The sequence below is a fragment of the Alosa sapidissima genome, chromosome 12 (assembly GCF_018492685.1).
Source record: "Alosa sapidissima isolate fAloSap1 chromosome 12, fAloSap1.pri, whole genome shotgun sequence".
NCBI lineage: Eukaryota > Metazoa > Chordata > Actinopteri > Clupeiformes > Clupeidae > Alosa > Alosa sapidissima.
In genome coordinates, this window is record NC_055968.1 from 20324551 (window position 1) to 20339868 (window position 15318).

Consider the following 15318-nt stretch of genomic DNA (forward strand, 5'->3'; position numbering starts at 1 on the left):
TAAGTATACATAAGCACAAGTAAGACATGAAAGTAATAGACAATGAATGATTCAATATGTTTAATTCTGCAAGGCAGTCTTGTTTTGATTCATTATTCCCACATTTTTTACTTCCCAATTATTTCTTCATTGTTCATGTTGTTTATTTATTTTGTAGATGTTGTTGTTGTTGTTGTCATTGTTCATGTTGTTGTGTTCTTTGACAACATTCATTAAGTGAAAGCTAGTGTAATTACGCTAACAACCTGATGGTCTTGATTAAAGGGCAATGATTTAATTTAATTTGATTTGACAAGAAAAAAATACCCAATACAAAAAGAAAACAAAAAGAATGTTTGAAAGAAATGTATTTTTTTCTATAAAGTAATGCCTGTATGTGCTTGATTTGTTTTCTATGCAAAATGATGCTATTGGCCAAGCTTGCATTTTGGCCTTATTTTTTGATACATCTCATGTGTACATACTGAAACAGAACCTGACCATGTCTCCAGAATGTGGCTCAATAAAATAGTTTGTGAAGACATATTTGTTTTCTAAAATGCTTTCTGATCAACCTCAGATAGGTAAAGACGTTTTGGTTATTTTAACAATACACGTCTCTAGTCTAAGTAAACCTAACCTTTTACACTCTTGCTCAATGTCCTTGGCGAGGAAAGACCACACTGTTTCTCAGCAGCACAGGAAACTAGATGTTTAAAAAAAAAAAAAAAAGTTGGCCGTGCAATTGCTATTTTATTGGCACAGGCTATGTGATCACTGTAAAATGTTCGGAAGAGATCACAAGAGTTTTACAATGTACCCTTCCCATATCCTTGTATATACACAAATGTCACCTCATGAGATTGTGGAAGATCCGTCATTAGGTCATCGAGACCCGGAGCTGTGCTTTCTCTCGCACCTCTTACAATGACGCATCTATTTGTGAAAAATCGCTCACACTTGATTGCTTCCATGTGGCGAAGGATGTTTGCTTTGGAGCGCATGCTGTGCGTAAAACAACAGCACAAGCAATGAGCGAAGAGGTGCAAAACAATAGTCAGGCCTCAACCTGCACTTTCCCCATATGCTGACGGTAAACACTAAACTGAGGAAAGGTTGAATGCAATTGAATTTTGCAATGAAGCAGAGCGCTATTGATTTTAATGGGTGCCACTCATCATATTGAATAGCACTCTGCTACTAGATGTCATAGAGCAGCTCCTAGATATATGAAACAAATTTGGCAGTGGATTTGGCTATGTGGTTATCCAGTAGGATTCATCTCACTGGAGGGGAAAGAAGAGGTGGAGAAAGCGATGAAGGAACGACTGCAGAGGATGAGAGACCGTGGGAGAGCAAGTGGGAACAATAAGCATAAAAGAGCTTCATGGATTTAATGGGACCTCTAGGTGACTGCATCGCTGGTTTCTTATAATAGCTCAATCTTAGCTTTTTAGATTCAAGATCAAAGAGTGGCGTCACACCATATACGTCACAATCCTCCGTCAAGCTGCACTCACTGACTTAGCCCCCACCACACACACACACACACACACACACACACACACACACACACACACACACACACACACCAACCCCACCCCATCCCACAAAACCCCCTCCAGCCCCACAGAAGACTTAGTGATTCATTTTTAATAACTCCCATAGCAGTTGGATGCCCATCCCCCCACTTCTCCACCCCTGAAAAAAAAAAAACACACACACACATACAAACATCAATGCGCACAAAGCGTATGGATGAGGATTTAGGTCACGTGCATGTGGGTTGTCTCCCCTTTTCTGCCAGGATACCAGTCCCATAAACAGCTACTGCTTGAGTTCAATCTCAGTTCAGTCGTATCTCTTGGAGATAGGCCTCTTTTCTCACTAAGTCCTCTTAAAGAAAATGAGTATCGTTTGCCTTAGTTCCCATCTCACCGCCTCAAATCTAGGATGCGCACTGAGGATACGTGTTTGCCAGTCTCTTCCTTCCTCTTCTGGTCGTATTTTTGTTCTCCTTAGCTCAGCTTTCAGCCTGTTTTCTTCATACAGACCCACTTAAAAATAAAAAGGAATGTGTATGTGTCTGTGTGTGTGTGTGTGTGTGTGCAAGCATTTATGTGTGTGTTCGAAGAAAATAGCTATGGGAAAGCCATTCATTGAGTGTAAAGTTTAGAGGGGTCGGCGGAATTTTTCACGGGAGATTCTTGTCATGCTTGCTTGAACCCCCTGACCAGCAACCACACATTCTTCAACTGGCAGCCCTGTCTCCACTCACCCATCCCCACGCCAACCCCATCAGCCTTTTAATGCTCACTGCCGCCCCCCACCCCTACCCCATACACACATCCACACGTGTTCTCTCACATGCTCACACACGCACATACACACATACACACACACACACACACACACTCAAAACACATGGGGCAGCTGGGACACAAAGCCTCCACCAACGAGGGTCAGAGGTCACTCGGCTGGTGGTTGCATTCCCCGACCCTCCTCACTCAGCGCTCGCCCAGAAATAGCCAGCGTGAGGGAAGCCCGATGGCTAACGCTGTCTTAAAGCAACACCAAAGATTATTTTGTACCTTAAAATGTTTCCAAAATCATTTCAGAGGTTCATCAACTCGTAACAGGGTGCACTTCTGCATTCGCTTTGCGGTCCACTATCAGCTATAACCACACTATGCAAGTTTGCCAGATCGGGTAGCGGATCTGTAGTTCGATGGAATGAGACATAAGAAACTACAAATTTGACTTGCTTCTGATGTCGCAACACATGATACTTTCATAAAACCATGCAACATACTCTACCTTGTCTGTGGACATCGTTATTTCCAAAGCCGGTGCTGGATAAACAAATAGCGTGCGTGCAACAGAGGAAAAGTGCTTTGGTGTTGCTTTAAAGCATGTGCTGGCCACATACATCCAAGTTTTTGGTGAGCAGGGGCAGCAATTAGCATGGCCTCAGTCCAGCAGCAGTGTCCACGGTCTCCCTCTAAAAGCCTGAAGTCTCCTATCAGCTGTCAGGCACTATCAGTGCACTCCACTGGAGAGTTGATGGCCGGTCTCTCGCTTTGTCCCTTTCCCATATCTCTATCTGTGTGTCTCTCTCTTTCTCACTTTCTCTCTATCCATCTCTGTCTCTCTCTGTCTCTTTCTCTCCACTGACTCCTTACATGTGACACACACATAGGAGAGAGGGTGGACACATGTGCTGATGTCCACCCAGAGGTCATAAAAGGGGTTATCACGAAACCATAGAAACAGCTTCCCTCTCCTCTCTTCCTTGTCCTCCTCTTTCTCTAGTTTCAGTTTAGCCTGACCTGTGATTTTTTAAACCACTTTTATTGGTCCTGGAAAGAGAGATGTGAGGGGATTCAAAGACCATAAAAGACTGTTGAAAGTGCTTGTGTTGACAGCATGTGTATGTGTATGTGTATATTCTTGAGTCTGTGTATGTGTGTGTGCATGTACCATGTGTGCGTGTGTGTGTGTGTGTGTGTGTGTGTGCGCGCATGCGTGTGTGTGTATCCTTCTCTGTGTTTGAGCATGTCATACTTCTGTTGCATGTGTTATTCTTTTAATTCACCATACATCCCAGCAGCAGTACTGTAAATGCCATGGCAATGTCACACCTCGTTTGAGCAGCATGCTCCAATAGTGCCGTCATCTCATCTTGCATTAGAAAGGGTCCTGTAATGTGGCTGTAACATCCTGTTTCTATAGAAACCTCCCATACCATGTCTTTACTATCTGGTGTATGTTCAAAACTTTCCCTGAGGAGGCTGCTACCTACACTTTGTGTGTGGTGAACAGAAGATTTTGATGTGCATTATTTGAGATTATTTGAAGATATTGGTAGTAGTTGTAGTAGTAACATAATAATAATAATAATAATAATAATAATAATAATAATATAGTGGTATGTTAATTAAGGTGGTTTTCTATTTGCTAGTGCTGAGCTATAACATTACATCTAACTATATCCAGTGATATTTAAATCTGTCAGTGGCTTTCATTACAAGACAACAGCTGCATGTAGAAGTTCCCAGAGACTGAAAGAGAAAGAGAGGGGTGAGAAAGATAGAGAGAGAAAGATAAATAAAAACAAACAAATAAACAAAGATATGATGTGATACCTGTCAGGTGTTCATGTTGTGAGATCAGTGTTAATGATATTTCATAAAACACACATTTCACCACTAGAGGGGCCATTAAAAGTTGTAATGCTTTGATGTTTGTCTATGAATCCTACACTATCATACAGCTTTCATTTCACGCTCTACTAATAAGAGATTGTGGTTACATTCGTTTGTGGTACTTCTACAAATACTGCTTTCAGTGCGTAACCACATGGACAAGGAATTCTGTCCTGGAATAATGGGGAAGAAAAAACATATACTCTCAACACGCTCGATATTCGGTGATGACGGGACTGTCCTTTTGTGAAAATATGGCTTTGCCGACCTGGCAGTTCTAGTCCGGACATTAGCCAACCCACAGGAAGGGCTTAGAGGCTGTCACCTCTTCCGAATCTGGCACTCGTCAGCCAGGGTTTAGAGAAAGCCGCAGTCAGCAAATGTGAATGAAGCTCCTATGACGAGTCCCTACAGGAATCTCTCAAACTCTATAATCCAGAAATAAGGTGGTTGTTGGACTCACTGAGCTCTCCAACAAGCGAGTTCTTCTCCTTACGTGATGCCCAATGCCCAATGCCGGCGAATTCAAAAATGCTTTTTGAAATAATTATCATTAAAGACGAGTTGTACACCCAATTCTATTTATTTCGGTTTATTCATATATCATTCGTCCCAACAGTGTCATATTATCATAGCATGACATATTCTTTAAACGTCATAAAATTACAACGCCTAACTGACTGAATGACCGTTTGTTATAGTATAGTAGCCTAATAAAACGTCATCACCGTTTTTAGAAATCACGAACACATTATAACGCATTGTCTCTATGTTTATTTGTGTGATCGCACTCTGTTCGCATGTGCTGTGCGTCCCCGTTCTTCTTGTGCTCCATTCCGGGTTTTGCCGCTGTCTTTAAAGCCACCTTTACTTTAAACCAGTGAAACACACCACCAATAGGCTACTGATGTGCGGTGGAGCTGGGTAGGATTTTGGTGCGTTACCACGGAACAGTGTGTGTATGACCGTATGTGTTGAGAGTGAAAGAAGGATGGAGGACGACCCACAACTGAATTTAGAAGATCTGGACTAACAGGGGGCCATCGCAGTTTTAAACTGTTTTCGGGGAACCGTTTTTTTTTGTAAAGGGGGGAATTTCTTTTCAGCCACATGTTAAAATGCCATTTGCCAAAAGGATCGTTGAACCTCAGTTATTGTGCAGGCATACGATTCCCAATGAGGAGGGATTGCTTTTCGAGGACCTGTGCACCATCAACAATGTGGCGTTATCACGGACCTTGCGACAGCTTTCCGACCTGGCCAAGCACGCCTGCTCCCTGTTTCAGGAGCTGGAGAATGAGATCGTATCGACAAACCAGCGGGTTTGGGTTCTTCATGGTAAAATAGGAAGGCTCCAGCAAACCACCACTGGACTCGACCCTAAACAGGAGGCAGTGCGTAAGTAGTAGACCTACCCTTACTTCTTTGAGTCATGTGCAGCGCAATAAGTAAAAACAACTCAACACCGCTGTCATTCAAAACGAAACCTTCAGTTGTGACAAAAATATATCCACCCGTGCTTTATAACACTTGTAGTAGTCTAGGTCGTTTTTATTGGGGCTATCCGAGCATGAAGTGTGGCCTCAGCTGTAGAAAGTGAGAGTTAGAAGAGCCAGTAAGCACGGTGCGCACTAGCTGAATCACAGAGACCCGCTCAGCTATTCCCTTTACTCGCTGGAAGAGGGGCGTGTTGTCTGCATGGTTAACAGCAATAGCGCCCGGCAGGCTATCTTTCAAGCACATGTAGCAGTGTCGTAGCTATGTAGTAATGCAACGCGCTACAATGTGAACATAAACATAATTCGCCCCAAGTGTTAAACATGTCATTGGGTGGATTACAGCCTACATGGTGCGACCTATTTTTACATCTAATAACGGAGCGCACTTCAGTGCATTTCAATTGCATTTCAATACACTCACAATGTATTGCCAACCTACTATAGATATATCAGTGTAACAAATGCTAGGGATATTTTTGAGTGCGAATGGTAACCTGGACACTGTAGGTCAATATTTCTTGTCACAAAATGCATTACACATTTTTTTTTTTATCATAGTTTATCATTGGTATAGACTAAGTGATTTCCCCAATAACCCAAGCTAGAAAACATGTTAATTGGAAAGGACTCATTCATAACATTTCTGGGGAAACTGATATAAAAAGGGTCCATTTATCTACCAGTATGCTGCACTTTCTCATGGTAATCGTCTAAAAACGAAGTTAACTCCACGTGTAGTTGAATGCCAAACCAATCTATTCCTTAATAGTCTACTAGACTCTTGTTTATGGTATTTGGTATAGTATTTAAGGTATGCAAAATATTATGGTAATGGGTGTTGGTTGTGGTTTGACGTTAAGGTAAGCCAACAGGGGTCATAGTTGACTGAGAATCCGCTGAAGTTCTCAGACTTTCTCAGTCAGGTGAAATTCATTCAACATTCCGAGGTAGAAGTGAATGAGGGAGTAGCCAGTCCTTAAAACTTGATAAAGGCACAGCGTGTCTCCATTGGCTGGGTGTTGGCAGGTCTGTTTTCACTTTTGCTCTCTGCCAGTGTGTGTGTGTGCGTGTGTGCCTAAACAAGGGTCATCACTCATTGGCTTTCTGCTGCAACCCCCCTCTGTCCCCCATAAATATCTAAGTTTTTACTCGGGTGATCTGCACAGATGAAATAGAAATGACCCTGAGGTGAAGGACCTTTTGCTGGAGAATGTCTGCTGTGGACAGAGCTGACATTCGCATGGTGGCAAAAGCTGCTCCTCTGGAGAATGCCGATATGTCAGGCATGGAGCGAGTCCTTCCTCTACAAGACTCTGCCCAGTGGCCAGAGATGTTCTATAGGAGAGAGGGCTATACTGTGTTCACTCTGCCCGTCTTGGCATGTTCCTTTTGGCCTTCCTTCCTTCCTTCCTCGCCTCCCTTCCTCTTACTTTCTTCTTTTATAAGCCGTCTAATGGTATACGTCCCCTGGGGCCGGGCTACAGATAGCCTCCTTATGCCATGGCTGAAGCCCCTCTCTGTAGGGCCAGTGTCTGGTTTGCTTTTCTAAAGGGGTCGTTCAGGTTAAACAATGCCCCAGGGGGTCAATGAAAGAGTTAGAAAAGAGAGGGAAAAAAGCCTATAAGTCGCTTTATTGTGAAGCTGTTTTCTTTTCGTACAACTTTGTTTAAGTTATAAGGTCTAAGCGTGCTTTACTGCTTTTAAACCTGCATTAGTGCTCAGAGGTTGCAATGTTAAACAGCAGGCAGTGAGGGTGTGGAGAATTCTCCTCAGCGACCCTAAGTTGTTGCTGAGTGATGCTTGTAGACTCTTTGGGTGGCTTTGGTTTTCTTCTGTTGTGTCTCTGCATGCCATAATTTGTATAAAACCACAGCAGGTAGGATACCTCTGCCTTCAAAGTCTGGGTGATCTCCAGGACTCCTGGAGTGGACTGGAAGTCTTATCTAGCATCAAGTAATTGGTGTGTTGTTATCACATCAAGGTTGAGAGACATAGTTGACCAACAGATGACCCTAATCAGCTGAACAAGCCCAAGATTATCCCTTGTTCTGCTCTCAGAAGTTACCCTTTCTTACTTCAGATATCCTGCCAAAGACCTAAGCTGCTGGCTGCCTCCGACTCTTTCGGTCATTGACACTGTAAAAAAAGAGTTATTGTTGTGATAATCCAAAGAAGAATTCGGTATTGTTCCAGGCAAGTCCCCCATTCCCTTAATTCTAGTTAATTGTCCCTTTTTTATATCAGTGGCTGTCTCAGTTACCTTGTGACAACAGAGGCTCTAATCTGAATGAGAATTAGTGCAAATGGGAGCTGGCCTGACTCCCTGCACTGGGAGGTTGGGGGGTGGGGGAAGGTGCTCTTTACTTTACAACATGGTCGTGCCTTCTTCTCATGTCCTTGGGCAACGGGCCCAGAAGGGAGGACCTCTCTCATTTTCCAGCTGTGTGGTCTCATACGGTACAGACACGAGCCAGCCAGCTAAGCAAGCAGTCTGTCAGTCATTCAGTCAGGGGTATTGTAGCATACGGCCACTCTGCCAGTCTGTGTGTGTTATGTCTTGAAACGTTCCAGAGACTGTGGCTGTGATTAAGTAGCATCATGCATGCATACCCTGTATTTGATGAGGTCTCCCTGTCCAGGTTTTCGCTGTGCATGGCTTTTTACACTGTAGAAAGTGATGGTATAGCCAACACCAACTCTCGTGCCTCCACATTGAGACAGCAGGGTGATGCCTAGAGGGTGTAAAGACTCTCTTTCTGCCTCTTTGTCTCTTATTCGGCATTTCTTAAAACTAGCTGTGCATCTAGCTGTGCATTCAACTAACCCATGGTCATAGCAACTTCAAGCACTCACCAAGAAAGAATGCCGTTGTGTGTTTGAAGTTAAAAGTAGCCCTGTGGGGCAAACATCAGTGCCATGCCTTGCATTTACCAGCGAGCTCCCCAGAGATTTCAGTCTCTTGGCCCCTTCAGACGCTTGAACTTCCATTATTGTCCCAGTGCGCCAGTGTTGTCTAGGAGTCTTGGATTTTACATAACCTATAGTTAGGAAGCCCTATCTGTGTGATTTTGTGTAGGCCAAGGGGTTATCTGTCATGAAACGAGGACCAGTAATTACATGGTGAAAAGGGCTGCTGTGGGAAGATGAAGTAGTACTGTGGCTTTCTGAGTCCTATTGTCATGGGTTTAAGGCAAACCCCATGACAAAAATTAGTTAAGCGGATAGCAGATAGTTCTTTTAACTGAAACAAAGATGTTTATTTTCTCCCAGCCCAGGTGAACTGTAGTTCAGTTTGGTACTGAACAAGCCTTACCTCGTCAGTTTTGACATTTACAGTTCCTCCAAGTTGATCAACATGCGTTCTAAGTTGACTTGACTGACCCGGAACGCTAGCTATATAAGGCATTGGGAGTTACACTCATCTCTCATCACCCCCCAGAGGTCTTGCTCAAAACAGTGGGGCCCCCACAACGTCTGTCCAGCCTCCTCTGTGTTTGGGCTGGCCTCTTTCCTCAAGTGCTCTGGAGTTATTGGCCTGTGACTACTGTCCAAAGAAACCATGTGGGACCTGGCCACTCCAGTTTGTTTTGTTAGCTCGTACCCTCAGGATAAGCACGTGTGTTTTGTTTAGGCAGAGGTGTCCAAGGTTACTAAAGTTCCTTGTGGAGTGATGTAGAAATAGTAGTAGTAGTAGTAGTAGTAGTAGTAGTAGTAGTGGTAGTAGTAGTGTGGTAGTAGTGGTAGTTAGTAGTAGTGGTGGTGGTAGTGGTAGTAGTAGTAGTAGGAGGAGGAGGAGTAATAGTGTTGGTAGTGGTAGTAGTAATAGTAATAGTAGTAGTAGTAGTAGTAGTAGTAGTAGTAGTAGTAGTAGTAGTAGTAGTAGTTGTTGTTGTAGTGGTAGTATTACTAGTAGTAGTGGTGGTGGTATAGGTAGGAGGAGGAGGAGGAGGGGATGAAGGCGAATGAAAGAGCTTAGCGTACCTCTGACTGCTTTCTCCAAGCGCACATGGTTGGCAACGTGCCACATTCCAGTCTGAGGCAGTCTTGACTGTTTTGATTCAATCGGAGAGACGCACGTGCGGTGTTCTGTACGCGTGTGCCTCTCTGAATGCTATTGGTCCTGATGGCCTTGAGTCTGTGTTCCCTGGTCTCCTTTCCTACATCCCCTCGCCTCTTCAATTACACAGGCCACGTGGACCGCACAGAGATCGCATTGCCTGCTCTTCAAACAATCAATACACACAGTTGTTGCTACTGCACCCCATCCCTTTTCTTTGGAGGGGGGGGGGGGCAAGATTGACAGGCGTAGGACATGACCGTAAAACAAGCCATCATGAAAGCCATTGGTTTGCGTTCCAGAGATTCCCTTTCCACAGGTATGGCCACTCTTGGATGTTTGACCTGCAAAGTATTTGAAATGTAAAGAGAAACTCCAGGCCACTTGGAACAAGGCTTCTGTGTACTCGTACTCCGAGTGCCACCGTGAGGTCAGGGGGGCTGAACGCTCTGATAAAGCATATGGGATTTATTTCCCCGAAAACCAGAATTTCAAATAAGCTATATGTGAAGGGTTTTTCTTTTACTTTGTATATGCGGAAAGGGATTAAACATGGTTTATCTCACTGAGGAAGTTTGTTCAAGGTCAGCTCGCTCGTGTTTTCGTGTTTTGCAGCTATTGAAATACCTCTGTTTGATTTAGCTGTCCTCTGTCCACAACGCTAGGCATCATGTGCAGCCCATCATCTCAATGCGATGTGCTCTGAAGTGGAAGGAAGGTGTGCTCTGCCAGTATGCTGGCGTTTTCTCTGGAATGACGGCACGTCCAGTCATTACGATGATGGATTGTGTCTCTCCATCACAGGGTCCAATCACAGCGCACCTTGAGGGAGGTGTGTCCCGCAAGGGCAAACCAGACTCACTCATGGAACGGTGTGGAAACACGAGCTGAGCTCAGGGGATTGTTTTTCCGGAATGGGCGGGATAGGTGGTTTTGGGAAGCTGAGGTGCTCGCGTTCACGACCACACGTGCTAGAGAGAGGGGCCTCTAATCACCACCGGCGGACACAAGGGTCTGCTGAGGGTCAGGACAGAAGATCATTGCACATCTGAATCTCATTGTCCATTAAGTTTTTGCTCAGCATACTATGGACATTTACATTCGGGGAAAAAAAAAACTTGACTTCAAGATGACCGATTCTTTAAGCACCTCAGTGACTGTGTTTGTAAATGGCTCAAAAACTCTTACTCATTTTCCGAGACATGGAACTCCCACGTGCCTAACATATTCCATAAGTCGTAGTAACAAGCAACAGTGGCTTGCATGCATAGACTCACTCCATACACAGAGGCATACCTAATAGCTGAGGTCATGTATGACACTACAGTATTTACAGATGCTATGCATTACACTGTAACTTTATCAATGTTGATCCAGGAAACCTCAGAACAACAACCACATTGGCCCTTTTGGGTCTTTCTCCTTTCGGGTACCATCTGGTTCAGTACTGGACCAGACACACTCTAATTTCTCTTTCTACTTGCTCTCAAAAGTTTCCGAAGGTATCGTTTTTTCTAACCTGCATCTACTTGTATTATTATTCGCTCTTTTAGACTTCTTTGCAACTCTGTCTTTTTTGGAAGTGTAAGTTTGCCATATTAATCCCTCAAATGCAAGCAGGGGCTTTTTCACCCTCCTCATCCCGAAACAATGAATAATATATGGAGGAAGTCAAATTAATTCAGTGGCACTGTTATTCAGCCGTTATCTTGTGTGAAACTGGAGATTCCAAATGCATAATGTATTACACCAGTTCTATTTTAAAAGCCCAAATTCGCAGGCTCTCACTCGCATTTTTACGCTAATGTAGTAGGCGCAACAGAACACACGGAAGGAGCACAGACGGAAACAGAGGAAGCCAATCTTCCTGTTCACTCATAACTGCAGTCAGCCTCCTGATGATGGGTTGTTTTTTTTGGTATAATTTTTGTATTATTCATATGTGTTATTGTATCCTTTGGATGAGTGAGGATGGGTGATATTGGCCATGTTTGTAGTGCTTTTCCGGGCTTATGGGCTAATCGTGGTGCTCCCCTCCCATCCTCCCCTCTCCTTTCCCCATCTCCTTCCCCACACCGTTGTATTTGTTATGCAACGCTGAGAGTAAGCCAGGCGCTGAAGGCAGCCGCTTGCTGCAAAGTCTGCATAGTAACAGCCCAGAGGTGAGGCGCAGACTCCCTCTCCAGCTCCGACATTGAGACTGAGGCTGGGGCAGAGGCAGCTCTAACCTTCAGGTGGGCCACAAAGGCCGAAGATGGGCTGGGTGGGTCTGCTCAACTCTCTCAGCTACTGGCCCTGTAGGGAGAAAAAAAGATGGAGTCTCTCAGTCATTCCTAATCTCTGGATGGACTTTGTGGTCTATTGTGTTCAGTATCAAGTGATGAGGGAGGAAGAGGAGGAGGAGGGGGAAGAAGAGAGGAGGGTAGCAGTTGAGCCCAGATCCACACCAGCCCCACTGGCCCGGAAGTAAAGTAGTTGTTTTTGAGGGAGACGTTCCATCTCCGCTGGAAGTATCGTGTTCACTGCGCCTCACTCACTGCCAAGGATTTCAACACGGAGAGATATCCCTCCACACGCAGACTTCAGTGCTGCTGAATGAAGTAGTCCAGTCATTAAGAAAGCATTTCAGCTCAGCTCATGCTGAAATATACTGTATGTAGACCTATTTATCACATCGCTGGAAGCTCCTTCATGGTCACCCGGTGACCGGGATGAGTAACAGCCTTCCCTTTGTCTCTCTTCCCCCCCTCGCAGACATCAGGGCTGTAAAACGTGTATTTCAGCAGGTCAGGACAGCTTGCCGCTGATGAAACACTGTTGCTAATTATAGTGTGATATCAAAGGCCCCCCCCCCCCCCCCCCCCCTCTTGTGCGTGTCCTAACCCCCCAGCCCTCAACGGGTTGATGAAGAGAGGCTACAGCAGACATCTCCGGTGTTTTCATTCGCATCCTCAGGAAGTGATGTATGTCAGCTTTCCACTCCACTGCATGTGTCTGCAGGGCAAATGGGAGCCGTTAAGCTTGTCATGCTCAAGTGTTGGTGTAAGTGAGGTAAAGTCAGGTGTCAACCCCCCCCCCCCCTGCGCCATACCTTCCAGTTCTGTCAGGTCAAGCGCATCCAGTTTACTAATCAAATAAGGTCTTCGTCTGATAGCAGGATGCTTTGCGAATCCGGGCAACACACATTGTGCTTTATTTGCCTGAATTTTAGCGAACACAGACATGTGCATTGTCTTGGAGGATGTGAATGTGAAAGGGAATGCTGGCATTTAAATTAGCATTAGCAACCATAACAGGAACTATTACAGCACAAGCTTTCATTATGTCATTAAAAGAGGCATTGTAAAACTATTACAGTATTTCTTTTTATTCAATTCTCCTCTCCTGTAATGTACATCTTTGGTTTACACAGTGGTAATTGCGAAGGCAGGTCAGTCGTTTGCCTTCAGCCATTAACTTCATAAACTCAGTGGGTTCCCCTCAAACCCAAACCTTTTTTACCAGCATATTGGGCCTCTGTTTGAAGTGGTTTCCAACAAACCGCTCTATCAAAACAATCATGCTCAACAAAAAAAAGAAAAGAAAAGCTTGCTAATGCAGAACCGCAGTCTATATCTTCAATGGGACGCCGTTCCTTTAAAATCAGATTCCCAAACGGAAGCTCGAACTGGAATTATTAGGAATTGTGTGTATGTTTACAGTGAGTGTGTGTTTAAGGAGGGAGGGTTTGGATGGATGAGAACCTCTTACGGGAAAGGTGAGAGCGCTTTCCTGGGGAGTTGCGCGTGTCTGTGTGGTTGAAAGCGTCGGTGCATCGAGGGCCATGTGTGACTCATTAAGACTGAGCATTCCTGTGGTCACTGGCGGCTAGTCTTAAGCAGGAGGAGAGAAGGAGAGAGAGAGTGGGAAGCCGGTGGCTGAAAATAGGTGGCTGTTGCAGACACCACACACTGGGCAGGGAGGTCACAACCCCTTTAAACCACACCAGAAGCTCTCGCTCTCAGTCGGCTTCTACATTATGGGCTCAGGCCTTTGAATAGAGCCCATAAATCAGGCTGTGTGTGTGTGTGTGTCTCTGTGTGTGTGTGTGTGTGTGTGTGTGTGTGTGTGTGGCAGGCACAGCTATGCAGTTTAATCTCTCATATACTCCTCCAAGGCTGGTGTCAGTATCTCTAGCCATTCACTCAGCTTTTACTCCTGCAATTAAGCTCGAGACAAACACCCACAGCCTGTGACTACACACGACTATCAGCCTGGGTAGTCTACTGTACCCGCTGCCTCTTAGAATTCCCCGTAATCTCCCTGTCGTTGCACTGCTATTCCAAATAAACAGTTCCCTTCTATTGTATGTTTGAGAATGAGGAGATTCAAATTGTTGCTTAGGCATCCTACAGAGCTTATTTATCATGGGACTAGCCCGCGAGCTCAAGGTGTAATATCCTTCCTCACATCTAGCCTCTTGTTGATCCTCACATTCCTGTGTGTGGTAACTCAACACCTGTTTGTTGTTGCTAAGGTGAGAAGCTGTTTGTTTAGTTTCACAAAGTTTGTACGTGTGGGGTGGCGAGCAGCGAATGCCTTTGGCCCTAAGGGGAGCAATCCATCCAGGGCCTCCGTGTCTTAAATAACTCTCCCTCAACCCACAAACCAGGTCAGTCATTCAGGCCACCGTGCAGTGGTTTGGAGAAGGGGGAAGGTGACAAGTGAACAAGTGTAAACAGACATGGGTATTGTGTGTGTGTGTGTGTGTGTGTGTGTGTGTGTGTGTGTGTGTGTGTGTGTGTGTGTGTGTGTGAGTGAGAGAGAGAGAGAGAGAAAGAGACAGAGAAAGAGAAAGAGAAAGAGAAAGAATGTATATGTGTGTGTATATATGTGTATGTCTGTCTATGTGTGTGTATTTTCACACATATGGATGAGCAGCAGTATATGTGTTTGCGTGTCTTTACGTGTGCGTGAGTGAGTGCAGTGCATATGTGTGTGTGTTTGTGTGCCGAAGCTCTCACCCCTGACCTGTTTTACTTCTAAGGTTGTCGTGCCACCCCAACGCCACAATAGAGTGAACAGACCCGTGACCCCCCCCCCCCCCCCGCCCTGGTGATTCACTCCCCCTCAAGAGAGCTCTGCCGCTTAATGAGGCTCCTTTTAAGGGCTGACATTTTACTGAATGGGTCGGGGTCACCCAGAGCACGGTCTGTGTATTCACCGCCGGACGTGACCACTTACAAACACGCACAGAACTTTACCTTGAGATGTAGAGAATAGCGTGTTTTCTTCCAACGAACCCCCAGATTTTGTCTGTGGAATGCCATTCTTAAGTCATGCATTGTAGCATTCGCTGTTGAAGGACAGGAGTTCCTGCAGAAAAAAAACAGCAACTTGTCTGCGTTGCTTTGGCAAGTTTTCACTCAAAGGGGGGGATCTTCTTGAGACGCCCTCCGTGCTTCCCGTGGATTGCACCAGACACCTGAAACCATCTATCATAGTGTTTTGGTTATGTCTTCTCCAGGATCACATTTTCCCAGTCACCTGATATTTGTCTTTGTGCCCGGGCCTCATCGCATGGAGCATTAAAGCTTAA

At 45.0% G+C, this 15318-nt stretch overlaps 2 protein-coding genes across 7 annotated transcripts in view; both read left to right on the forward strand.

Moving 5' to 3' along the window:
- reps2 (RALBP1 associated Eps domain containing 2) overlaps positions 1–523 on the forward strand; it is a 35848-nt gene extending 35325 nt beyond the window's left edge. For both annotated transcript variants that reach the window (XM_042056957.1, XM_042056958.1), the window contains exon 19: positions 1–523. This exon is cut by the window's left edge and continues 1139 nt beyond it. The gene's annotated coding sequence lies outside the window, so the exon portion shown is untranslated.
- A 4580-nt stretch (positions 524–5103) lies between these two features.
- nhsa (Nance-Horan syndrome a (congenital cataracts and dental anomalies)) overlaps positions 5104–15318 on the forward strand; it is an 89990-nt gene continuing 79775 nt past the window's right edge. For all 5 annotated transcript variants that reach the window (XM_042057140.1, XM_042057142.1, XM_042057141.1 and 2 more), the window contains exon 1: positions 5104–5582. In XM_042057140.1, coding sequence (XP_041913074.1) covers positions 5303–5582 — 280 coding nt within the window. In that variant the 5' untranslated portion in view covers positions 5104–5302. The remainder of the gene's footprint in view (positions 5583–15318) is intronic.